The sequence below is a fragment of the Cricetulus griseus genome (genome assembly GCF_003668045.3).
Source record: "Cricetulus griseus strain 17A/GY chromosome 1 unlocalized genomic scaffold, alternate assembly CriGri-PICRH-1.0 chr1_1, whole genome shotgun sequence".
NCBI lineage: Eukaryota > Metazoa > Chordata > Mammalia > Rodentia > Cricetidae > Cricetulus > Cricetulus griseus.
In genome coordinates this window covers 155,839,733-155,865,477 of record NW_023276807.1, presented here as the reverse complement: position 1 = coordinate 155,865,477, position 25,745 = coordinate 155,839,733, and the positions used below count along the sequence as shown (strand labels likewise).

Below are 25,745 nucleotides of genomic sequence, written 5' to 3'. Positions count from 1 at the left end.
CACACTGGCCTCTAACTCACAGAGATATGCCTCCCTCTGCTTCCAGAGTGCTGTAATTAAAGTCATGTGCCACCACTAAAAAGCTCCTTTCCCTTATCAGCTTCTTACGGACTTTTCTTTGAACTCCGATGTTTATTTCCTTATTTTGCTTTGTGATTTTACCCTTCTTTATTCCTGGGAAGTGTCTCTCTGGCTTCATTAGTAGTCACTGTGATGGGGTTCCCACCACGTAGCTTTACTCCACACTCTAGCCCTGTGTTGGAGGAAAACATAGACTCTTCTTTGGGGAGGAGGTCTTTGGGACATTGGATAACTTCATAACTTTGCAAATCACAACCTTTTGGAAGACTATTTCTCCCCTTTCTGTTTTGTTTTGTTCTGGTGCTGGGCATTGAACCCATTGCTGAGTGAGTGCTACCACCCTGGTCCTATTATCTTGTAGGTAGTAATTACTCATCTCTGTCAGTTATCTCAATGTGTGTATGTAAACAAAAAGTTAGTACATGTAAAAGTGGCTTGTAAAATCATAAGACAGTATATAATTTTGAGGTACTGTCAAATACAGAAACTGTGATATTTTCTACCTATGTGTCCTCCTGTTAATTTAGATTCAATATAATCAAATTGAGTTAACTTCCTTCTTTTCTCCAACTTTCTTTTCTTGCTTTCATATCAAACCACTCTAAACTCTCGATTTTCCTTTTGTGCTGTGTATAAAAATTTTCTCTATTCTTTATTCCCTCAGCCAGTACCTGTCTAACTTTTGTCTAGTTTACCTCTGGTATGTTACAAAACTCCATTGGCAGGCCTCTCTCTCTTTCCCTTGGATAATCTTCTCAAACAACTACTTCCAATCTTCCCCAAACAGGATTGTGTTAGATATTTACAAGTTGTCACTGCTTGCCACAGATTGATTCAATGACTCAAATTATCATCTTATAGTTCTGCACCTCAGAAATGTCATATGGGCCCTATGGGTTAAATCGAGTACTTGCATTAAGTTAAAAGAATCAGAAAGGTCTTACATGGGTCCCACCCTCTAGAGAGGGAGGATCTACTTCCTTGCCTTTTTGAACTTGTATTGATCAACAATATTTCTTGGCCTGTGTCACCTTCTTTGACAGAATTGTGGGTCAGTGTCTCACATCATACATCTCTGACCACAATTGGAATGTCCCCTCAATCTCAGATGATTAGGTTATATCTAATTAGCTAATTAAGAATGATGTACATGTGTGTGTGGGGTGTGTGTGTGTGTGTGTGTGTGTGTGTGTGTGTGTGTGTGCTCCTGTGTGTGGTTACATGCACATTTGTGTACTTTTGTATGGAGAAGCCAGATGTCAATGTCAGGCATCTACCTCTACTGCATTCCACCTTTGTTTTGAGCAGTATCTCACAGTGCACTGGAGACCGCCAATTCATCAAGACAAGCTGGGCAGACAGCTTGAGGGATTCCACTATCTCTACCTCCTCCAGAATGGTATTGAATTCAGGTCCTTAGGTTTGCTGGCAAGAGCTTTTATCCACTATGTCATCATGCTATCTCCCATAAAAGGATTTTTTAAAATCCAAGCACTCAGGGAGCTAAAGTATCATTGTAAATTCAAAGCCACCCCAAGGTACATAGAGAGTTTCTGTCTTAAAAGTAGAAGAAACAAGAAGGATTTATTTTTATTTATATTTCTAGGGAATATCAGTTATGGAACACATTATCATTGATTGCCTCAAGACTGTGGAAGGTGAGGTATTAGGTAGATAGTAGAATATAGTCAACTGGAACAGTTGAGGTATCTAGGATGAGAAAAGTCACTGCATAAAGGCCATCAGAGAGACAGGGCCACAGGGAGTGAAGCTAAGATGGCTATATACAGAGACATTTCCCAAGACCTGGGGGCACTCCAGTGCTTACATGTCTGCTATGAAGGCTGAGGAGATACTGAAGATGACACAGCTAGAGACAAAGTGAACGTAATGTCCTGGGAGCCAAGAGGTAGGTGTTTCTAGTTTTTCCTTTTGCCCTTTAAGTCTGTCTGCTGGTTCTGTGGCATCCCAAGAACTCTAATTTATAAGAATTCTTGTTTCCTCCAAGAAAACTCTGAACTAGATTGAAACTAACTTTCCCCCAAGTTCTTTTGTCTCTGACACAGTTGGAAGAACTACAGTGGCTTCAGGGTCCTGGGTCCTCATTTCTCAGATGAGCTCCACTTGGTGCCTACAGTTACTGTGTATTTGTAACAGGCCATGGCCTCATTATCCCTTACCTAGCCAAGGTACAGAAATCCACAAAGACCTTTAAAGGGGTACCTGGGGGGTTAGATTCACAATAAAGCATATGTTTAGTGCATGCAAGATTTGACTCCTAGCACTACAAAACCACAAATGAAAGTGTCCTGCAAGTTGCTGGATCAGCATATAAGGAGGGTTATTTGGTCTAGCTACTGTTTTCTACTCTGAGAAACCAAGACACTGAGTTGTGAGGCACATGCCAAGGAATCATGAGACACAATTCTGGCTGATAAACTTCTCCAAGTCATCTCTCATGGAACATATCACAATACCCCTTAGCATATTCCATGAAAATATGATAACACCTAGAGTTTCAGAATCATTATGACTCCTTTTATTTGAAAACTTCAATCTATTAGCCCCTAAAGTGAGGTACATATATGGGATCTTTCCCAAATTAAGAGCATTGTGTCTTTCTATTGCCACACTTTATAGCTGTGGCATTGCTTTCACACCCCCTAATGGACTAGGACACAAACAGCGAAGGGAAAAAGGAAGAGAGACTTTGTATTATTTGGTCATTCATACTTTTATTTTTTTTTCATAGTGATCTTTGCCAATTCCTAACAAAAATAAGTAAAAACTGACAATAACTTGTAAGTCACAGTCTCCTTCACTATCTTAAGGTACACAACTATCAAAGCTGATATTACCTGCAAACAAATTGATACAATTCAGTACCCTGATAACATCCATAATCAAATAAGTTTTAGGGTGAACACAATACAACTTTATATTCCATTAGAATCTTTAATAGAAGCTTTATACCAGAGTGCCTCTTTAAACCTACAAAGTGCAATTACAGAGTGCAAAATGGCAAAAAAGAAAAATACACTGTATTACATTCAACAGTATCAGGTTTGAAGAGCAGAGAGCTTAGATATATGTATTCTTCAGTTAAAACTTTCAAATATACCCCAGAAATACTATTTATGCTCCCCTTCTTCCCATAACATTAGAAAAATTAGAAAATATTGGGCAGCAAATAAAACTTGTTTTAAAAAAATCTGACAAAATAGAAATTGAAGCAAAAATGGCAAATTTGGTCTGATGAAAAGGCAACTTTACTGTTTACTGGCTAGATGAAGCAACAAGTGGACACTTGGTCATGTCACATACTTTCTGGGAAAATAATTGATATCTTTCAGCAGCTAAATTTATTTAGCTATCTTCTCAAGGAATCAAAAATAAAATATTTGGCTTTTCCCATTGTTTGACTCTTAACAGAGAGGGGAGGTTGAAAATACATAAGAAAACTAGAGTTACAGTGTGGGATGGAGGCGTTATATAGGCTAAACTTCATTGTTGAGTAAGAGCATAATGTCTTTGTTTATAGAGGGCATTTACTGGGTTATTAGGTAGACTTGGTGGGAGACTTTAAATGATGCTATTTTGCATCTGGAATTGCTTTGTTTCTCAATTCAGGATATATATAGCCTTGTGGATGTCCCTGTTTGAGTGTGTGTGTGTGTGTGTGTGTGTGTGTGTGTGTGTGTGTGTGTGTGTGTGTAAACAATATACTGAGAAATATGTATGACACATGAATCAATTTTAATCTTTTTATGCTTACTTAGCATAATCTTTACTAAAACGAGTTTTTAAACGTTATGTTAACCAAAAACCTATAATCTCATCATACTTTTTCATTATTAATATGCTTTTATGGGACCACAGGTGAAGCCCAAAGGTAGTGTTTGCACAACATGTGTAAGGGTCTAAGTTTTATTCCCAGCTTTGATATCAAAACAAAAATATATAAAGATATAATTCCTTCCTGAGATCTTTGCAAAAACATCTAAAAAAATATGCAAAGCTATCCCAACTTCTTGCATCAAGTTATGTGGTATGACTGGAAATGCTCACAGTGGAACAATAAACCCATATTTAAAAGCCTCACTTGGCTTCTGTAAATTAACTGGCTGTATTGTAGCTCAGTCTTTGATGAGCTTTATACTTTCATCTGAAGAAGCCATGGTCTGTATTAGGCCAGCCTTCTCTGTATCCATTTGGTATCAATGGGATTTAAAATGTGTTCTTACACAGGACCTTAGACTTTAGCTAAATAAAATGACAAAGAAATACGCTTTTAAATGTCACCAACTTTCATTTCCCTTTCTTTTTAAAAGTGAGTATGTTGGTTAGTACAGAAACAAATAGCTGTAATTCTGCAAAGTATGGAGCTTGTGTCCCGGAGCACGTATCCAAGAATGCACGTGTGCATTGCTTATTTTATCTGCTCCTCTCCCTCATAGTAAAGCCAGGACTTTTGATGTGAGCTGTGTGAACCTTCCAGGGTTTTCCATGAATGACTCCATAGGGCAGCAATGTTTTCTTCCCTTGCACTCTAGAGGTCAGAGGAAACTCATGATGGTTCTGTTGCCCTAGCACATGCCAGGAAAAAGGTGGAGGAACGATAGACTCTCCCTGACCTGGTATGTGTTCCAGACAGATTCCACCTAAGGTTGAGCAGTCGCTTAGGTAGCCTCCCAGGAAAGGCAAAGGTGTGCCTGCAGGGACTCCTGAGGCAACTTCACAGGACAATCTAGTGACTCACTAAGACTGACAGGCTGAGAATAGAGACCAACCTCTCTCTTTCCATAAAGGCAAACAAACGACAGGGAAAGGGTCAAGATTTCATCTTAGCTTCCATGAGGATGCATAGTTAAGTCTAAAATTTTAAAAGCTCCCAAATGCATTTTTCCTTTAGAAAAATACATTGTAATTTATTTTTCTCATATTTTCCTCACTTCCTGTATTTGGATATATGTTTTTAAAATGTAACTTTAAAACCTGAAATAAGTTATTGGCTGAACTATTTGTTAGTAAAAATTCTTTTGAAACTAGGTATGGTAATGTGGGTCTATAATCCCAGAACCAGGGAGGCTAAGGCAGGAGAATTACCATGACCTTGGAACCAGTCCGGACTAAAGAGTGAGACTCTGGGTTAAAAAAGAAAAATAACAACAAAAACAAAACAAAAAGCAAAAGCAAACAAACAAAACCTCTTGAATATAAAATTAAAAAGTACATTTGTAGATTAGTTAAGATCTGACTAGCATCCTGTTGTATTTTAAAATTATGATTAATTTGATTTTGGATTCTGATTTAATCCTATAATTCTTCAGTAAATTCCCTACAAAAATAAATAACCTAAAATGGAGTTCAAATTTTCTTCAAATGTAGATTTTCTGATTGATATTCAACAACGATGATTTCACATAAATGATGTACTCTACGTAAATGGAATGACCATTGTTCAGGTAGCTGAAGAGATGTCCTCTCCAAGATTAGTTGGCTCAAGTGTGTGGTGGGAGGCACACAAGTTGTCTTTACCTCCACTTCTTATTACTGTTTTAATATATGAAGCAGTGGTGCCAATGCTTGAGCCAAGCCATGATATAGTCAAGTCAATTATCACAAATCTGAGAAGAAGAAAATAAATTACTCACACAATTGATTTGACCATATTATTTAGGCTCACAGGAACTTCACTTGCAACAGATTGGACATTGCTCACTCAAAGCACTGCACCAGCTTACTGAGCTTGGATGCTTTTCAATAAAACATTTCACTCAGGAAATTCTTATAAAAATATCAATTTTCTTTTGATATTAAATATTTTACATATAATATATTAACAAATAGTCTGTCAAAAAATAAAACACTTTCCAAGTATATTAAAAATATACAGTCATTGACCTAACACATGACCCAACATAAATATTATTAATAAAATGAAATATTAACGTTAATCAGGCATGCTATGCATCCCAGTTCATAAATTGAGGTTGATGTTCAGACTTGTGGCACTGCTGGGTCTCCAGAGGTCACTCTCTCATATTCCTTCTTTGATTTCTTACTCTCCCTATATTTGTACCTAGAAAAACACCAGAAAGGAAACAGCACTGTAATTAACAGATATAAAAACAAACTCTGAAACAAATACATGGAATCCAAGAGCACATTAGGAAAGGCATCAAGCTGACAGTGGTAGTATACACCTTTAATCCCAGCACTCAGGAGGCAGAAGCTCCTGAGGTGGACCATCAAGGTCATCCTGGTCTGCAGAGTGATTTCCAGGGCAACCAGGGCTACACTAAGAAACTCTGTCTCAAAAGAAAACAAAACAAAAGAGGGGGTTGCATCCAAAATTCCTAGAGTGACTATGCTTAGGTCAGGAAATGATAAAATTGAAAGAGCAAGAGGGCAATATCCTGCAGTCCATCACACTTGATAAGAAACAGACATTGTTAAACAGTTAACACCATGAAAGGGTTTCTCTAACTGCTTTACATGAGCACAGAGCTGTGAAATGACAGGAGGAATTCTCCAACATCTTTTTCTATCAGTTTCTTTCACCAGTATTCAGTTCTGTTGTGTCTAGTTAGATGCATATAGCCTCAATGGGACTTCTGGTGTACCTTGAATCATCCCTAGATTACATCTGAAACCTGACACAATGCCAAAGCTCTATAATACCTGATATTATGTTGTTCACATTCAGTACAGACACTATTTTCAAATTCTAATTAGGAAAGCATTACCATCGGATGGCTACTTAGAACAAAATCTAGACAAAATCTAGTTTGAAGATTAAACTTCAAACTAAGAAGAATAAACTGGAAAGGTTTTTATTGGTGCTATTAACTATTCATACTGTTTCACAAGTCCAGTCAAATTAAAAACCCTTACAATCTTTAGTTATATTTCTTCTCGGTTACCATTTTGTGATAATTAGGGGGTGAATCCTAATTATTACAGTATGAAATCTTCAGTCTGTATTATATAAAGAAATGGATATTCCTTGTTTTGACTTTCATATGCACACAAGCAGGAAGTAAAAGCTAGTTATTTAATTAAACCTGGGTTTAATGCAGAAAAGCATTTTTGTAAATACCACAATGCAGATCCTCTCATACTAAGTTTAGATTTCAACCAGTTTATAGGTCTGTTATTGTGTAATTTTAAAAGCTATAGGCTATAAAATTAACTGGCTTACCATCTGCAGAAATAATATATGGATCCAGCGATTATGACAAGGAACAGGAGAATAACAATCACTGTCAGTGCAACGTATTCTTTGCTCAGGGGTTTGTGAACGGTTAGAAAGAAGTGTTCACACCGGACACCAGTATAGCCCACATCACATCTTTATAAAATGCAAAGAAAATCGATTATTTTAAAAGGAAGTCATGTTATGAATTAGTGTTAGAAGAACTACATCTTCACTGCAATAGAAGAAAATCATCAAGACTTGTTTAAAGTTACAAAAATGAATTCAAAAATTGAACTCAGAGCTGGGTCAACAAACTCCAGTGGCAAAAGGACAATCTGATGTGGCTGCTAAAGTACTGGTCATCTAGAAGGGTCTAGTTTATAAATAGGAAATTTTTTTTGTTCTAATTAGTAGGATTGATTTTTTAATTTATTTATTTAATTTAGAAACAATCTTATTTTACATATCAATCCCAGTTCCCTCTCCCTCCCATCCTCCTATGCCCCCATCCCACCCCCATCCACTCCCTAGGGAGGGCGAGGCCTTCCATGGGGGATCATCAAAATCTGTCACATCATTTGGGGGAGGGCTTAGGCCCTCCTGTGTGTATCTGGGCTGAGAGAGTATCCCTCCATGGGGAATGGGCTCCCAAAGTCCATTTGTGCCCTAGGAATAAATACTAATTCCACTCTCAGATGTCCCATAGATTGCCCAGGCCTCCTAACTGACACCCACATTCAGGGGGCCTGGTTCTGTCCAACGCTAGTTCCCCAGCTTTACAACTTGGGTTCATGTGCTTCTCTAAAACAATGGCTTGTAGGGAATTCCAATAAAGGTAGAGCTGCCATTGTAGTAAGAGGGAAGCATCTGAAGCTCCCCTCACTACTATGCACCCCAAATTGAAATATTATATTTTCTCTTTAATTTCAAAGAAATAATAAAGGTTTTATATTATCTATAAAGCACATTTCAACAGCCCATAGAAACATAGTAACTACATATAAAAGGAGAGGAGTCATCATATGCTCATTGGAGTCACTTACCTGCAGTAATTATCACTCATGTCCACCAGGTAGATGCACTGTCCATGCAAGCAATAGCCATTCATGTCAGAGCTACACTTTGTAATTGACACTTGTGCCACACGGGGATTGTCTTCCATCTGAACTGTGAAAAGAATGGCAAGTTGAATGACTTGTGTCATAGGACTCCAAGTGCATAATTATCCTTTAATAATAATAATCTCTATGCAACTTCAGCAGACAGGTCAGAGGTCAGCCGTGGAGAATTTTCAGGGTCCAGGAGTTAATCTACTTACCACACTTCTCCAACCTTAAGACAAACATCTGAACACACAGCAGGCCCCCAAACAATAGACAAACACCCAAACATACAAAGGCTAAAAAAATAAAATGACTCAAGGATTTAATTTTCAAAAGACAGGCAGACAGAAAATTATACCAAGAAAGCACACTGGTAGCACATCTGAGAGTGGAACCAGTATTTATTCCTAGGGCACAAATAGACTTTCCTGCCCAAGTAACAAACAACAGACAAACAAACAAACAAAGCAGTGGTGGAGGGAGTTTGACAAAATTCCAGAAACCTTGGTGGTGATGGACAAGAAAAAAGAAGATAACCTAGAACTACATTCAGCTCAGACAAAAGCATATAGTGGTCTTTGGAGCATGTTCTCCTTGGGGGGATAATGACTGATCATCATTCATCTATGGATTTCCACCTTAGCAAGATGCTGATTCGCCCTAAGCACACCATCGATGTTTCCTCAACACTACAACTGAGATGGAATGAGAACATTTGTTCCTCTGGCATGCTACTTCTATCAAGAGAAAACGTGCTATATATGAAGTGTGCACGTTCCTGTTCTTCGTGGGAATTGTTCCTTCAAATGTTCTCCAATAATGCCTTTATACTAAATACGCTTTTCCTTATTTACTTTCTAAAAACTCATTTTTTAAATCTATAACCTCATGTCTTAACTTTCTCCCATCATTACTCATTCATGTGATTTCTCCAGATCTCTAGTTAGTTAATTACAAGGTTAAAAAATGATACAGCAGGCGTCGCTTCCTTTTGCTTCATTAGCATGTGTTTATATTTACATTTTATTTACAAATGTGTAAAACTTTGATGCTGCTTTCATGACCTCAGGCTTACCTAAAGCTGTGCAGTTTTCTTGGGAGTCTCCTGGGATGCATGATGGAATCACGGTTGTGCTGATAGCCCCTTGTAGAAGTTGGAAACCTAGTCATACAAGATAAAATACATAATTAATGCTCCAAGAAAAGAACTTTCACTAAATTTCTACATGTCTTCCATATATAATGAGAAGTGTTGTTTTAAGAAGTTACTTCCCCAAAGTGATAACAGAAAAATAATGTATGGAAACATTCATATAATTGAAAAATAAAGTGATCCCTCTTATAAATAGATTTTAATTTACAAAATATAATCTAGATAAGATGAGAATACTGTTGCCCTTTATTGTTCATGAGGGTTAATTCTATCATTCCCCACAGATACCTAATTTGAAGATGTTCAAGTCCCTTTCACAGACTGGTATAGAATTTGCATATAACCTGAGTGTGTCTCCAGATATACCTCAAGTCATCTCCAGATTACATCTAAAATCCAGTACAATGCAGATGCTATATGATACCTATTATATTGTGTTGTTTAGGTTCAGTACAGACACTATTTTCAAATATTTGAACCCACGGATGCAATGGTGCCCTAGCATTTAGTCTCTGTCAGCACAATGAAATTGAAACAACTGTATCATTCAGTAAAAAAGATGAATGTTGGAAATTAGGTCATCATAATGACTCAAGCCATTTCTGTATTGCACAGGAAACATGATAAAAAGACTCTTCTAATTATAAACCTGTTTATACAAGAGCATTTTGCCTCTCCTGTTTGATTTTTGTGTATTTGCACTCCAACCCCCTTTCTGGCCTGTAGTAGTTACTATTATATAGCCAATGCCTGTGCTGGTACTAGTAGCAGCATCGACAATTGACAAGCCTCAAACATGAACTGTACAGAGACATTGTTCTATTCATTCTATCCATTCTCTTTCATGTTCTCAGTAATGCTAAGGAAGACACTATTACCTCAATCAGACAGAAAACAAAACAAAACTACTGAGCATGAAGAGTTTAAGAAACTTCTCCCAAGGATGCACATTAAATGGGCCACATGATTGAATCTGGAAACAGGCGATAATGCTTGACTATAATGAACATCACATGCAGCACACTAGACAAACTAAAGCAGAGTACTTTTTTGCATCATCGACAGGCAAAAGGATGGTAAAATGATAATGGTGTGAGAAAACTTGATCTATATTACTTGGACACACACACACACACACACACACACACACACACACACACACACACACACACAAAGAAAATCAGTTCCCCAAGTTTTCTTACAGAGTTTTAGGGAGACTGAAATGGATTTTTTTCCAGAAATGCCTCATGTATCAGAGATTCCCATAAATATTCCCAACAGGCAATGCTGATCCTCTAGTTTGAATAAACTATCCAGGTAGTGCCCTCTACTGGTTTGTAGTAAGATTATAAATCCCTTTAATTAGGCAGTTAAATGCATTTAATCCATATAAAAAAGATTTTTTTTCTTGATCAGAGGAACTTTGAACTTACTAACAAAATTTCGTATGGGAGTGTTCCAAACATGAAGCATAGATCAACATCAAAGCCAGCTTCATGGTTTCTGCTACCATGTTTCAAACTTGACCCAACAATTCTGTTCATGTTAAAGACTTGTATACACCCCAAATGAGACCAGTACATGCAGAGTAAATGTCTGATATAGCATCACTTATCAAGTCACCGCAGAAGACAAGACCTAAGGCATCAGTTTTACATTCTTTAGATAGTTTGAAACTACTGAAAACTCTAGGCACAATCGTTCCCCAGTCACATGTCTCCATACAATATAAATTGCTTTTATAGACCAAATTTAATCTTTCTTAAATGACCAAAAAGAAGGGAAAAAAGGCTGAAGTCTGAATTGCACAGTCAGTTAAACAGAGATACAAACTGTTTTCCATGTGGATGTGATCTGGAGGAGGAGCTGGAGTCTAGTTTTGCTCTACACATTAGTTTTGTTCTACTTCTCAGTGTGGTTTCACCATGCACTGTACTGAAGAATTAAACCATTTAACCTAGGTAGTCTTCTCAACACAAACTGGGCTTCTGGTTGTACATGATTTTATCCCTGAAACACATCGCACCTCCAACCCCACCCCCACACCTCCCCACCCCCACCAAGTCCTTCCCTGTACTTCTTTAATCAATGGGAGGGGACATTCAATTCTCTCTCTAGGAAAGTGCCTCTGTGTGTGTGTGTGTGTGTGTGTGTGTGTGTGTGTGTGTGTGTGTGTGTGTGTGTGTGTGTGTGTGTTGGGGGTTACTCATTTCTCTGTCCAAATCCACTGTCCTTTATCGTTTATTAAGAAATCACCTAGGGAAGGAAAGGTGGGTATTTCCTGCTTGAAATTGCTTTCAACTGCTACCCACCCCTGCAGATTCTGGCTGGTGCTGTTTAGTGTTTGGTTGTTGTTTGTTAAGGTTTTTGAAGTTGTTAGTTTTTCTTCTATTATAAGCTCCTGGTTTCTTGGGACACAGGTGAAATATTTGTCTTTGTAGATTACAGAATGTTCAGCCCAGGGTGTTCCTCCATGAGCACTGGCCTCCCCTGGCCTGTGACACTTGTGTGGAGACAGTCCATTGCTTGGGACAGTTTCTGTGAGACTTGCTGTGTTAATCCACTGGCAGAATATTTTGCAAATGAAATCGTAAGAAATCATATTAAAGTATGGGATCTATGACAGTGCTCTATCATAACCAGGTATGGCCAGTGAACAGCAAAAACAGATCTACCTCATCTATCTCAGTACCAAGCTGAACTGATGTAAAACAGGGGTCTTTACTGGTTCTTAGGTGTGCCTGTCGGAAGACTTTGCAAACTAGAATAGAGTAGTGAATGTGATGATTAGAAGGTTGAAAAGCCCACACCCAGAGGTCTGTGAAACTTCTTTCCATTGAGAATTGAACCTAGAGCATTGCCCATATTGGGCAAGCATTCTATCATTAAAATGCAACCCCAGTCCAGTAGTCATTATTTTAAAGTTATACAGGGTAGGGATAAGTCCTAGTGTCATATCCATTCAGTTCCTTAGTCTCACATTTTTCATGATTTTAGTGGGTTTGTGTATAACAATCTATGGTTCAACTGCAAATATTTTACTTAAGTTTTTGGTCCCTTATAAGATTTAATGCTAATAAAGTAATTCACTAAGTTAATTTTTTTTATGATAATGTCTGTCTCCAAATCTGACATGGTGGCAACATTGACACTGGTTGCTAAGATCCTGAGGAAGTCTGTGCAAGGTGACATAGGTAGATGACCTGTGAAACTGGTGCTCAGAATTCCAACTTCACTATGAAAACAGTCCACAGTCACTTCAAAGGCTATCATCTGGGTCATAGCTCCAAGTGGGTTTAGGAATGTGATGCACTCTAGTCATCTCTCGCTTCACCTTTTGGGGTTGCATTTCAGTGAAATCTCAGATATGCCAGCAGGAAGTGGAGCCACTGACTCACAGGATGCAATTCGCCTCTTCCCTGTGAGTCAGGGCCCAACCTACACCCTTAAGCAATGATGGGGACCGTGCGTGTGCGTGGGAGAGTCTGAGTATGATCACCGGAATGGGGATAACCCTGACTGCCGTGGGCCCGGAGTGCCAGGACCAGTTGCCCAACAATCAAGCAGAATACCAGACATAGAAAATACCCTCATTGCCTATAGTTTTTTTCTGACCTGCTTCCTAATGATGACACTGGGGATGGGGGTTGAGGTAGAGGGCGGGGGGGCGGGGAGAAGGGGGACTCTTCTAGAAAACCAATTGAAAGGAATCAGGAATTTCGTGACTGGAAAAGAAAATCACGTCAGCAAAACATTCTCAAGCCTCAGGCAGAAAAATGACTTCTTTTAAAAACAATCAAGCAAATAAAAACAGTCCAATACAAATGGTTTTAAAGAATGATAGGTGTTCACCTTCTTTTCCCAATGAAATCTTTCAGAATATGTAGACCAGAACAGCAAACTCATTATGAATCATGGTATTTGCCTGGCCCAAACAGGTAACCGAATCCGCTATGAATCCCTTTTCCATGCTTACACTCGCTGGCCTGCTCTGGAACTGTTATGTTTTCCACCTTCTTCCAAGGTATGATTATAGAATTTCTTGGTAACAGTTGACCTATTGCATTGTGTGTGCTTAGAAGACATGAAGGAAGTGAAGGTGCATTTCTTTTTGTTTTAAAATCACAGTTTGATGCTTTTCTTTATCTTGGTTAAAATAACAAAAATCTGTCAAAGGTTATGAAAAGATCTACTTTCTGTATTTTCAAGTAACAATCTGTATTTCAGTCATTATGCATGTGTGTACACACACACACACACACACACACACACACATATATATGCTACCCTTGTTTTATATAGACACTCTGTTCCTACAATTTTTAAGTAGTAATGTTATATTTAAGCACCCTTTAAAATTGGATGTAAGAAAAAACCTATATTTCAGATAAAACAGAACAAAAGATTGCTATAATACAGATATCCAAATATTTCCTTTAATTTTGAGTTTTAAAAGTTCCAACAAATTTTCCTTGGCAAATGGCAAGGAAAGATTTAATATGCCATTTTCAACTGTATGCATTAATTTTATTCCACAATTTAATACTTTATGTATTAAATTTATGTATTAAGTGTTTATGTATTTGAGTTATCATATGACACACTAAAGTGATTCAAATTAAGAATGAGTCTAAATATAAAGGAAAAAATCAGGAAAATCATGTGCTTTACGTGGTACATGGTGGATATCCTCATTCGTAATAGAAGTGTTTCTACTAGAAAAGAAAATGAGGGGGCTGTTGGATAAGATGTAAAACCTTAATCTTGGTGTCTAGGAATTTTATGACTTAGAATTCCAAAGATGAGACATGGTTCTCCTAAGAGCTGGAAATGAATCTGTAAAGTGTTATTTTAATACTATTGGAATTTTTTTCCCTAAGATATTCTAATATGGGCAGACTTTTGCAAATGTACTTCCTTCCATCTTGCTTATACCCTCATTGCTTCAGTTGGATTCTGGTGTTTGTCATTTGATGTCTTTTTATTATAGTCACAGTGATGTCTGAACCTTAGAATAGTTCATGACATTTCTAGAAGCAAGCTAACCAATTTGCTTCTTCTATAGATGCTCGATGCCAAACATGAATCTTTTCATAAGGATAAAGTTTTAATTAGTAAACACACACACTCACACACACACACACACACACACACACACACACACACACACACACGACAAAGTCACTTAAACACCCTTTGGTGTTGTTTAAAAGATGTTTAAAAGACAAGTTCTCTCTGTGTAGCTCAAGCCAGCCTCAAAATTTCAAACTCCATAACCCAGTCTATTGAGTCCTTGGAATACAGGCATGTGCTACTGTCTCTGCTAACGAATGGGTCCTTTCAAAAAGTCTTGAAGGTGATTCATTTTCAACCAGAGAACCTACATAGTATAAGTGCATATTGGAAGATTCTCAAGATTCCTCCTTCATAAAGATGTAGTTTGTGAATATATAGACTAGGTTCATACTGGAGAACTTGACTTCAGTGAGAGAAACATACTCAAGAAAGGTTTAGCTATAAGAGGAGGAAGGCAGCTCACCCCATGCTGCTTTCTAGTTGATCACATGTATGAAATGATATTTAACTAACACATATCAAAACCATCCTGAGTGAGATAACACATACCCAAGAAAGACAAATATAGTATGTACTCACTCATAAGTGGATACCATACATAAAGCAAAAGATACCCAGCCTACAATTCACAACCACAGAGAAGCTAGAGCTTTCTTCCAGAAACAGATGGAAGCAGATGCAGAAATCCACAGCTAACCATTGGGCCAAGCTCCTGGAATACAATCAAAGTGAGGAAGGAACAATAATATGAACAAAGGAGTCAAGACTATAATGGGGAAACCCACAGAATCACTTGAGAGACCCCTGACTCAGGTCTGACAAATGGGGAACCTGCATAAGACAGAACTAGACTCCCTTAATATAGGTGACAATGGTGCAGCTGGAATAATATATGAGACCACTGACAGGGTTCCAAGTTCTAACACTAATGCACAAACTGACTATAGAATAGTGAAACCCATTCTATATGGAGAGATACCTTGCTCAGCCTAGACACGGGGGTGTAGGGGATTGGAGAGGTGCCTTGGTCCTGCCTCAACAAGATGATGGAACAGACTTAGTAGACTTCCTCAGAGAGGGCTTACCCTCTCCATGGAGCAAATGGGAGGTGAGGTGGGGAAGAAGTAGGGAGAGCATGAAGAGAGGAGGGAGGGGGAACTTGGATTGGAATGTAAAAAATAAATTGATAAAAACTCAAAAAAAAATGGAGGACTTTGTATTTGGGAGACTTTGAACAAGATGGAGAAATAAAGAGACATAGTTCCTGTCCTTCATAGACTCAATGGAGTTCCATACCTAGGGCAAAGATAAAGAAAGCAGGGAGTACATGAAGAAAGCTAAGTATCCAATTAGAACATATAAAGTTTACAGTCCCTTACATGGGGAGAAAGCAGTCAGGACAGAAGATTTGTGTCAATTGTGAGTGAAGGCATGAAGGAAGGACTTAGTGAGTAATTGGATTTGAGTCTGAAGGTCATACATCACCTAAATGTGTGTATGGAATCTGGGAAATTCAGACTCAGCCAGAGTAAAGGAGTATGGAAGGAGCTGGTAGCACCTATTTGAAAAATCAAATGAGATATTATTATAAGTATATAAAGCCTTTTACACATTCCAAGGAAACAGTATGGATGAAAGATGGAAAACTGGGGAATTATTATTAGAGACAGACAAAAATGGTCAATGAAAGAGAAAAATAAATTGGAGGAAAGGGATAAATTTAGTATTGTGAATAGCAGGGATGTAACAGGAGGAACAGGGGCCAGCTGTGCAATGACTGAAGAAAGCTCTCATGACCCCTATGTGAACAGGATTCAAGTGCTGCTAAAACCAGCAAAGGATGTCACTGAGCTGATGAGTCTTGTGGTGCCAAGTTCAAACAGGACTTTGCTCACATTAGACAAGCACTCTATCACGAAACTCCTGAAGGTGATTTTCAAAGCACTAGAACTGGTATCTAGATTACCACTAATATGAATGTTCTTTGTCTTGGTAATTCAACCTGTGAATTATGGGTGGCAATGAGAGAATATATTAGATCGGTGGTTCTCAACCAGGGGCAATTTTATCAGCCAAGAATGTTTGGCAAGGTATAAAGGGTTTTTCTGATTGTCACAGTAGGAGGTGCTACCGACATCTAGTAGGTAGATTCCTGGTTTGCTAACAAACACCCTACAGTGCTCAGGACAGCACACAACAGAGAATTAGCCCATCCTTAGCTGTAGTGTCAGTGTGAAAATTCCTTCACCAGTCTCCCAAGACAGGCTCCAGTTCTAGCTCAGTTTATTTTATCCCCCTACTAAGAAATTCCTTATCTCTAGAAACAGAGAGCAGGGGAGTCAGGTCAGGTGGAGGGAAATGCAATGTTTGGATTAGATTACTCCTCACTTTCTTATTGGCTATCATTATTCAGTCTTATCACTGTTCAAAACCTCCCTTCTTCTTTCCCTCCTTCTCTGCCTCTCTTCCCCCCTTTCTCCTCACTCTCCCTTGGGTAGGCATATTATCCGTAATATAGTCTATAACAGAGAAACAGGGATACAAGGTGTGGAGAATTATAGTAGGCTTAATTGGAGCCAAGCATAGGATTTTCAGAAATTATCAGTCTCAAGATATCTTCTGTCTCAAGTAAATATCTAAAGAATCACTGGTTATATCAAAGTGCAGTGGTGAGAACTAGATAAGGCTTCAATCTAATTATGAACCCAGATAACACTGATATTTAACATCACCAGTTACTTCCACTATGTCACCACTAAGCCTTTTTAGATACAGACTTACTCTGAGGTATGATGATATCAGCATGAGAGAAACAGGTGGGCACAATGGCAGCGTCACTAAGTGCTTCATCACTAAGCCTTTCAATTAGAAACTATAAGGTTCTAATATGAAATAGCCTTGTATGTACCCATAAGCTTGTGAGTTAATAATTTTCATATCTCATATTTAAAATTCACAATTTTGACCTAAGAGACTAAGCACTAACATTGTTTTTTAGGAACAAATGTCAGATGATATTATATATTAGAAATAGTATGCTAGCTAATTAAATCATTACATTAACCTAGAATGCAACTGAACTTTTAACTGCTTTGTAACTTTGCACCCAGACTTACACAATCTATACTGCCAGAGGACACTGAGTCTGTTGCATTGCCTCATTTAAAAAAAAAAAAATGTCTTAGGATTGCATTTCCATACCAAGGTGATGGCTGGCAGAGAGCCAGCCTTCCCATTGTCTTCCAGTGCAATGTTCCTGACAGCAGTTACAGCCATATTAATAGACAATTTGCATACACCTATATTTAGAGTGCAAATGAAGAAGCCACACCTTCATTTACAGTCTCCTTAGAGAGGACTCCTCGAATCTTCTTCTCTTCTTAGGATATGGAAGATTCACAAAACTGGACAGAAAAATCCACAATTACACAAAGTCTTGAGGAATATAAATATAAGTCAACCTCTTCCTGCCTACCTTAGTTAGTATATATGTTTTGGAAATTCAGAGATAGAACATGCAGTTAGCTTCAATGACTACTTCATAATGAAGCTCATATCTAAGAACTATGTAGATAAAATCTGAATATTATATAAAAGATCATCTATCTTAGCCCAGGTTAAAAAGGACAGATATGTGTTTTCTCTACTCAGATTTGCATCAGGAGAGGTCAGCAAGCCCACTTAGATGTACAAGCTTCACTTAGAACAGGTTCCAAGTCTTGGGGCAGCCCTAGTTAACACTGGAGTTTCTCTATTAGAACCTGCTATTTTGATTATTCCTAGCCTTTGGACCTCACTGACTGCTTACACCTGGTAAAGAGTGACCTTAAGATTTGTTGCTTGCCCCCAGTCTCAAAGTCTTTGTAAGGTATTTGACTTTTTTGAGTTTTAGTGTGTGCATTTGTCAAAAGTGCATCATTGATTGTATCTGGCCTTATTTAGTGATTTTTAGTGATTAGGGTTTAAGACGCCTCACACAAAACATGGCTGGTCCTCACCAGGCATTTGGTAATAGCTAGCTCGTGTCCCACCTCCTAGATTCAGATTCCAGTGCTGAACCAGACACTCCAATTATCTAAGCTGTTCACGTGGCAAGACAATGCAGAAGACACAGGGGATACCTGGGTCAAAATCCAGACAGGGGAGTACGGTCAGCATGCTTATTGCCCAGGTGTGTCTTCTCAGGTTATGCCAAGAGTCGGGTAGATCATAAACTCTCTGGGCCAACAGAAGGCAAGCCCATTGTCTTGCTGAGATTCTGCCTCTCGTCTTTTTGAAAGAGACCATCTACTCTGCTTAATTCTCTTACCACATAGTGAAGCTAGGCCAAATTGTCTTCCCTCATGAATATCCTAAGAAACCCATTTGAACATGAGTGAGAATGTTTGACTTCAAATCAAGCATCACTATGCATAACTGCAAAGCTCAAAATAAAGATGCCTCTTCCTATCTCTAGAAAAGTCACAAGGTCAGAAGGCTAATTCAGCTGTAAAATTACAGATTATACAGAAAACCATCCCTAACTGGACTGTTTCCATCTTTTACGTAAGTCCATTAAACTGTAATTGTTAGTCAACTTAGACCTGACCTCTCTCAGCTTATCATCTATTTTGTAAGGGAACTTGGGTCAGTTTCCTCTTGCATAAAACAAGAGCATTGATATCAAACATTTTTAAGATATAATAGCAGTTAGATGACTGACTTTATATAGCTACTTGAAACTGCATGCATTGGGTATAGATTATAAAACTTTACTCCCACAATCATAAATGCATAGACATTCCACAAACGTAATAAAAGTTCACTTCAATCTAAAATATCACTTTCCTTTGAGGGACAAAGTCCACGATTTCTAGGCAATCTTTTTCTTTGGGGAAGGGCACAAATTCTGACATTATAGATGGCCTTGCTTTTTTTTTCCTATATGCTTTGGAATCAAATAACAAGACCTGCATACCAGACTAGAGTGATACAATATAGAATTTCAAACAGGAACTTTTCTAGTGGCAAGAAGTATCTCAACAGACTGGGAAAACAGAAACTGACCTAGCTCATTTGGAAATGGGCTTGGCAGCTGATGAAATAGGCGAACTATAATTAAGTGCTGCAATAAAGGAGCTAAGCACTTTCATGACAACAAAAACACACACAACACACACGCACTAGGTGGGTAGCAACCAGGTCATTCATAGGCTCTTGCTGTCTCACATTAGAATATTCACTGAGATGTGCAGAACAGACACTTGCATTGTTCTGAGACACCTTGCAAGTGGGAAAAAAAATATATCACTGTGACCTTTAGGTTCATTTCTAACTCGAGGAAGGCTGCCACCCTTCTGAGCTTATCCTTCACACAGAGACCTCAACACAAAGGCGGCAAAGCTGCATTGTTTACAGTGACTCTCCTTGCAAGACACTATTAACTCTGTTTTGACAGAAACCACAGATCCAGTTTCTACTTGGGTTCTTGCATTTAGACATGTAAGTTCTAACTATGCATAGTATGTACTTCATTAGGGCTCCCAACCCATATAAGGCGTGTCGAAATAATAATTTAACTGTCACATCCTGCACAGATAGAGTGTCTCAGGAGCATTTGTCTCATAGTAAGTCCAAGAAGAAGGCCAGACTGGCAACTTTTAATTCGTTATTCAAATGTCTGTATATTGGGAAAATTCATATATAAAATCATCTGGTGTTTAAGAAATTAGGGGAAAGTCATTAAATGAGATAAAGCAAGAGAGAGACAGAGAGAGAGAGAGAGAGAGAGAGAGAGAGAGAGAGAGAAAGAGAGAGAGAGAGAATTTTACAATGGGATCTCCCTGTCCCCTGTCCCCTAGAGCTAACTCGTCTAAACAAGAAAACTAAAAAAAAAAAAAAAAAAAAAAAAAAAAAAAAAACCTTCCTTCCTAAATTACAGGCTTCTGGCAGGTAGCCTAGAGCTTTGCTTGCCTGACTCCCTGGGGAAGGCAGCTACTGCTTGGGGGAGCTGCAGGTGACAAGTTGGCAGCTTCCTTCTGGACCTGCTGGGTCTCCTGGGCCCCAGCAGCCCTGCAGGCACATCCCACAGACCCCTGGTTCTAAGCAGGGTCCTTTGCACAAAGGTCTCTAGTGGTCTGGGGCTGATCCAATCTCTACCTGCCACATCCAAAAGAGTAAATCATTATCATAGGAGCTTTCCATACCTTTGGTGTTCTTCAATTGCTGCATTTTTAAAAGGAAAAAAACAAAACAACAACAACAACAACAAAAAACCTTTTCAACTTTTTTTTCCCAGTAAAAGAGAGATTAATTCACTCAGAACATATGCCAGCAATGAAACGCAATTTTAACATTAATCGGTCCTGCACCTCTCCAATCCTGTCAGCAGGAAAGACACTCACAGAAGTCATGCTCTTAAGATAGAATGCACTTGAACCTGGCGGACAACTCTGTACTTGTCCTATGACAAATGCACGGGGGCTGTTTCCTTCTCTTTGCTTACCCAGGCAGAGCAGCGCCAGGACCCAAGTGGCAGAGAGCATCTCCATCTTCCTCTCTGTGTGCAGCTTGCAGAGTGCGGGATGCCGGCGGGAGCTAGGAGCCTGTGACTGAGCTGAAGCAGGGCTGACCCAGGAACTGGATCTGACCAAGTGGCTGTGACTCTGCGGCTGCCAGGCAAGTGAGATCAACAGCCAGCACCGCGACCTTTATAAGTCTGGGGAGGCGCTTCAGCACGCGAGGACTTACTAGCGGGTTGTCCAGGGTTTCCTAATTCCTGGCTCCGGGGGGAGGAGTGGTGGCCGGCTGAGGACTGGCCAGATGTCATCCTCCCTCTCAGGAACACCTGAGAGGAGGGTTTGAGGAATGAATGTCCTTCTAGTGAGTCTGGGACTACTCCCCAAATTTTTCCATCCTCCCTGTCTTGGACTCAAGCTTGAGGAGGTGGGGAGCTTGCACCAGATGGGTTGGTTTGCTTAGTGGGGTCATCTGCCGGGTAGTGGGTGGCTTTAGGTGCTGTGGGTGACTGTTGCAGTCAGGGCTGGTGTTTCCAGCACATACTTTTGGAGAGCTGAGTGTGTGACTTGCCCATTTAGGGCTGGAATAACTCCCTGTCTGGGAACATACTTAAAGCTTGTCAGCGGCTATAGTGCTCTGCTCCTCATCCAATGCCCGGAAATGCCTCTCACAGGCACGCCTGCCTTCTTCTTCTGCCCCTCAGCTTCCAACATGATTCCGACATTTATCACTCCAAAGTCTAGTGATTATGAAGAAAGCCCTGTATTGTTTTTCGTTCTGTCTTATTTGCTATCTATCAGCAAATTGTTGAGTTGACAACTCCAAACTTTGCCTTAATCCAGCACTGCTTTTTTATGACACCTTCCAGTGACTTCTCCGTGCCTTTGGGAGAAGACCTATGTCAAATGTGAACTGAAACAGTCCTTAGCTCAGCTCCCAATGGTTTGTCAGACAATGGGCTCACTTCCTCCAGGCTGGACAACTCAGCATGTGTCTGCTGTTGATGGAGTCGTACTTGGGGGAATGGGTGTCCCTTATGAGGAACTAGTCAGGTTTAGTCCATTTATTGTGGTTCTTCTCAAGGCCTGGGATGCTCAGGTCCATGGGGATATCTTCCGGTCTCATTTACCTTTTCCCTAGATTCATAGAATTCTAGATCGGTCCTGAACTTCCAGTTAATCAGCTTTGTACACTTTGACTTTTATTTGTAGGTCTTACTTTCACATCTGTACAGACTTAGAGATTTGTGTTGTGTTGTCGTTTTACTTTTTGTCACATTACTCCTAGGGCTTAAGAATAATCAACTTTGCATGCAAACAGATTGGGTTGGAAAATGGATTCTAAACAGTTTTGGGCTAATGACTTTCTTGGTTTTTCTAGCTCAAATTAGAAAAAGGAGTGTTTTAAACTTTTTTCTTGTTATTCTCTCTCCCTTCACTCAAGGCCTTTGGTGTCCACAAACTTCTTTGTTAGAAAGAAATGTTGCATTCTTTTAGTGGTTAGGATTGAGAACATTTGAATGGAGATTCGTGAATAGCCTACTCCATCTCTCTAGCTTGGTTCACAAGTGAAGGAGAATTAATAGTAGCTAATTCATGCAGAAGATAAACAGTGTGTTTAACACAGTGCCTAGAAAAAGTTAATACTGCCTGAAAATACCCACTCCTGTAGGCAAGCAACCTTTCTTAGAAGGTAGTTGGTCAATATTTATGACTTCAGAGGAATCCATGAACAGACTGGAGATGGACCAGCTTTCTCTGCTGATCTGAATCTGTTGGAAAGGCAGATGACAACAGGCTTGCAGGGATTTCTCTTGGACACAGCAATTGAGTAAAACAATGTTGGTAATGGGTTGTGGTTTTATGGGCTTTTGAGAGGAATCACACACTTGGTAAACCAAAATTAGGTAAAGAGACTTGGTTACACAGTGGCATTGGGCCTACTGATTAGAGCTGGAAATAAAAATAGCACAATTGCCTAAGGAATAAAAGCAAAACTCAAAAGAATAGGTCATCAGCTGGCATCATCAACTTCTCATGGTGACTCGGGCAGGTACTTGCAAGAAATGGAAGGGAAAGGAGCTCATTGATTCTGCTTGCTGCTTTCTTCCACCAAACAGAGTGCTGTGCCTTCTCTTCAAAAGGAGAAGGGGGTGAGAGAGTAATAGGGTCATTCTGGCAGTACTTCTTCAGCAAAGGGCAACTCTGTGGCATCATCTGTGGAGAAGAAGCTTTTCAACTCTGTAACTGATGCCTGCATGAGGGGAAAAATCCTCACAGGTCTCTCAAAATTTTCCACAGCACATGCTCTTTAGCTGACTGGCTTCTAACATGGTGTGAGGAAATCTTTTCTTTATTGGCTCTATGTTTACTCAATTTTGTAGCCATTACTTTTCGAGAATGACTCCACCATGACACATCAGGCAAGATTTGCCACTGCCTCCGCAAAATAGTATTCAATTTTTTTTAAATAATTAGGAACAATTTTCATTAATCGTTCATTTAAATATACATACATGGTATAAAGTACAATCATATTTCCTCTTAAAGACACAAAACATTTTTAAATACATGCAGAATAGTTGGAGAATAACTAAAGTTACAAATTTTCAGCTAACAGATGATTCTAAAACATTAGTAATTAGTAATTCCCAATTTGATATGTATGTGGTATTATTTATAAGAGATTAGTAGTCTTAATAATTTATAGATTTTATATGTATATTTAATATTGTTTAAATATATTGAATTCTAATGTGATTAGTAAATATATTCCTTTTCAGAAGATACCAAATTCATTACGACATTGTAGCATGTGCTTTTATTAGTGAAGTTAGTTCATAGCTTCATACATGTGCTCTCTTATATCACCCTCTCTTAACTCCTTCTTAGCCTCTGTGACTTGTTTTCTTTCCTATAAATTTCTTTATCACATTTCTGCTTATGTGTTTTATTTTGTGATCCCCTGGGCCCATGTGACCTTATCAATGTAACTTTCCTTCAGTTTTATCCACTTACTGGCAGATTTAAAATTCCACTATACATAAATGCCATAATCAGTAACCATTCATCAGTTGACAAATACATAAATTATTTCTGTTTCCTAGCTCCTGTGAGTACAGCAGCAATGAACATGTATGTCTGTAGTATGATTTTGTGTGTGTATTATGTCCAAGGTGGCATAGTTGGTTTATCAGTTAGGGTTTTTTATTTAAATTAGAAACAAGCTTGTTTTACGTGTCAATCACAGTTCCCTCTCCATCTCCTCCTCCCCTGTCCCCCACCTATCCCCTATCCCTTCCACTTTCTGCTCCACAGGGAGGGTGAGACCTTCCATGGGAGATTATCAGTTAGTTTTATTTCTGATTTTTTGAGAAACCTCCAGACTGATTTCTGAAGCAGCTGCACAAGCTTCCGTTCCTACCAGCAGTATATAAAGGTCCCTTTCCCATCCATGCCAGAGTTTGTTGTCATTTGATATCTTAGTGACAGCCCTTCTGACAGGGATGAGGTACAACTTTAAAATGGTTTTAATCTGCATTTCCCTGATGACCGATGATGTTGAAAATTGTAAGTCTTCTCTGTCTACTTGTATTATTGAAACTTCTTTGTTCACTCACGTAGCCCATTTTTCTACTCAGTTATTTACTCTCAATGTTTAAATTTTAATTCTTTTTATACTCCAACCATTAATCCTCAGTCCAGGATAATATAGCTGCCAAAGATTCCCCCCTCCTAACCCAGCATCTGCTGTACAGGAGCTCCTTGCTTTTATTAGAGGTTGTTTGTCAGTTGTTGGTCTTACTTCCAGAGTAAAATTTCTCCAAACTGGTGGGGGGGGGAAGCCCAGGGCCAGATGGATTCAGCAAAATTATACCAGAAATTCAAAAAGTATTGACACCAAAACTGCTCAACTAATGCATAAAGTAGAAATGGAAATAAGGTTATAAAATTCCTTTAATGAAGCCAGCATTATACTGATGTCAAAGAAAAGAAAAGATAAATCTACAGAATGATCTTCCTGCTGAATACAGATATCCAGATACAGAATTTCTCAAGAAAATGCTTGCAAACCTAGTTCAAGATCAAAAAGATTGTTCATCATGATCAAGTTGGCTCAAAAAAAACCAATAAACATAATTTGTCACATAAGTGGACTCAAAGACAAAAATTGCATGAATAGTCACAGAAAAAGCCTTTGATAAAATTCAATATTCCTTCGTGATAAAAGGCATGGAGAAACTAGAGAATAGTTCTCAACACAATAAAGGCTATATATGTTAGAGCTATCACCAGAATCACATTAAATCAAAAAGACCCTAAAGCATTGCCACCAAGATCAGGAACAAGACAAGTATGTTCACTGTCTCCACTTATTCAATATAGTACTTGAGGTCTTAGTTAGGCAAGAAATAAATAGAAGGAATGCAAATGCAAATGCAAATGGAATAGGAGAGAAGGACCACAAATAAGTTCATAAAGTTACAGCTGACTACTTTTTGACAAAGATGCGAAAAATACATGTGGAATGTAGGACGTGTGTGTATGACATATATATATGTATATATATACATATATATATGGAGAGGTGGAGTTGATGGGGAAGTACATCAATTTTAGAGTAAATATTTAGT

At 38.7% G+C, this 25,745-nt stretch overlaps 1 protein-coding gene across 1 annotated transcript; it reads right to left on the bottom strand.

Annotated features, from left to right (window-relative positions):
• Positions 1–2,796: 2,796 nt before the first annotated feature.
• Positions 2,797–21,303, bottom strand: Ereg (epiregulin). The gene is made up of 5 exons (XM_027388392.2): positions 21,099–21,303; positions 9,461–9,547; positions 8,326–8,449; positions 7,286–7,435; positions 2,797–6,163 (listed from the first exon to the last, which is right to left on the bottom strand). The coding sequence occupies exons 1-5, from the start codon at positions 21,142–21,144 to the stop codon at positions 6,082–6,084; spliced, it is 489 nt and encodes a 162-aa protein (XP_027244193.1). The 5' UTR covers positions 21,145–21,303; the 3' UTR covers positions 2,797–6,081.
• Between the last annotated feature and the right edge of the window lie 4,442 nt (positions 21,304–25,745).

What these genes read in the sequence shown, in the direction of transcription:
- Ereg (XM_027388392.2), bottom strand. Translation starts at nt 21,144, where the DNA reads ATGGAGATGCTCTCTGCCACTTGGGTCCTGGCGCTGCTCTGCCTGG. An exon ending in CCTGGCGCTGCTCTGCCTGG is followed by an intron (nt 9,548 to 21,098) that starts GTAAGCAAAGAG and finishes TTGTATGACTAG; the next exon opens with GTTTCCAACTTCTACAAGGG. An exon ending in ATGAGTGATAATTACTGCAG is followed by an intron (nt 7,436 to 8,325) that starts GTAAGTGACTCC and finishes CATTTTATAAAG; the next exon opens with ATGTGATGTGGGCTATACTG.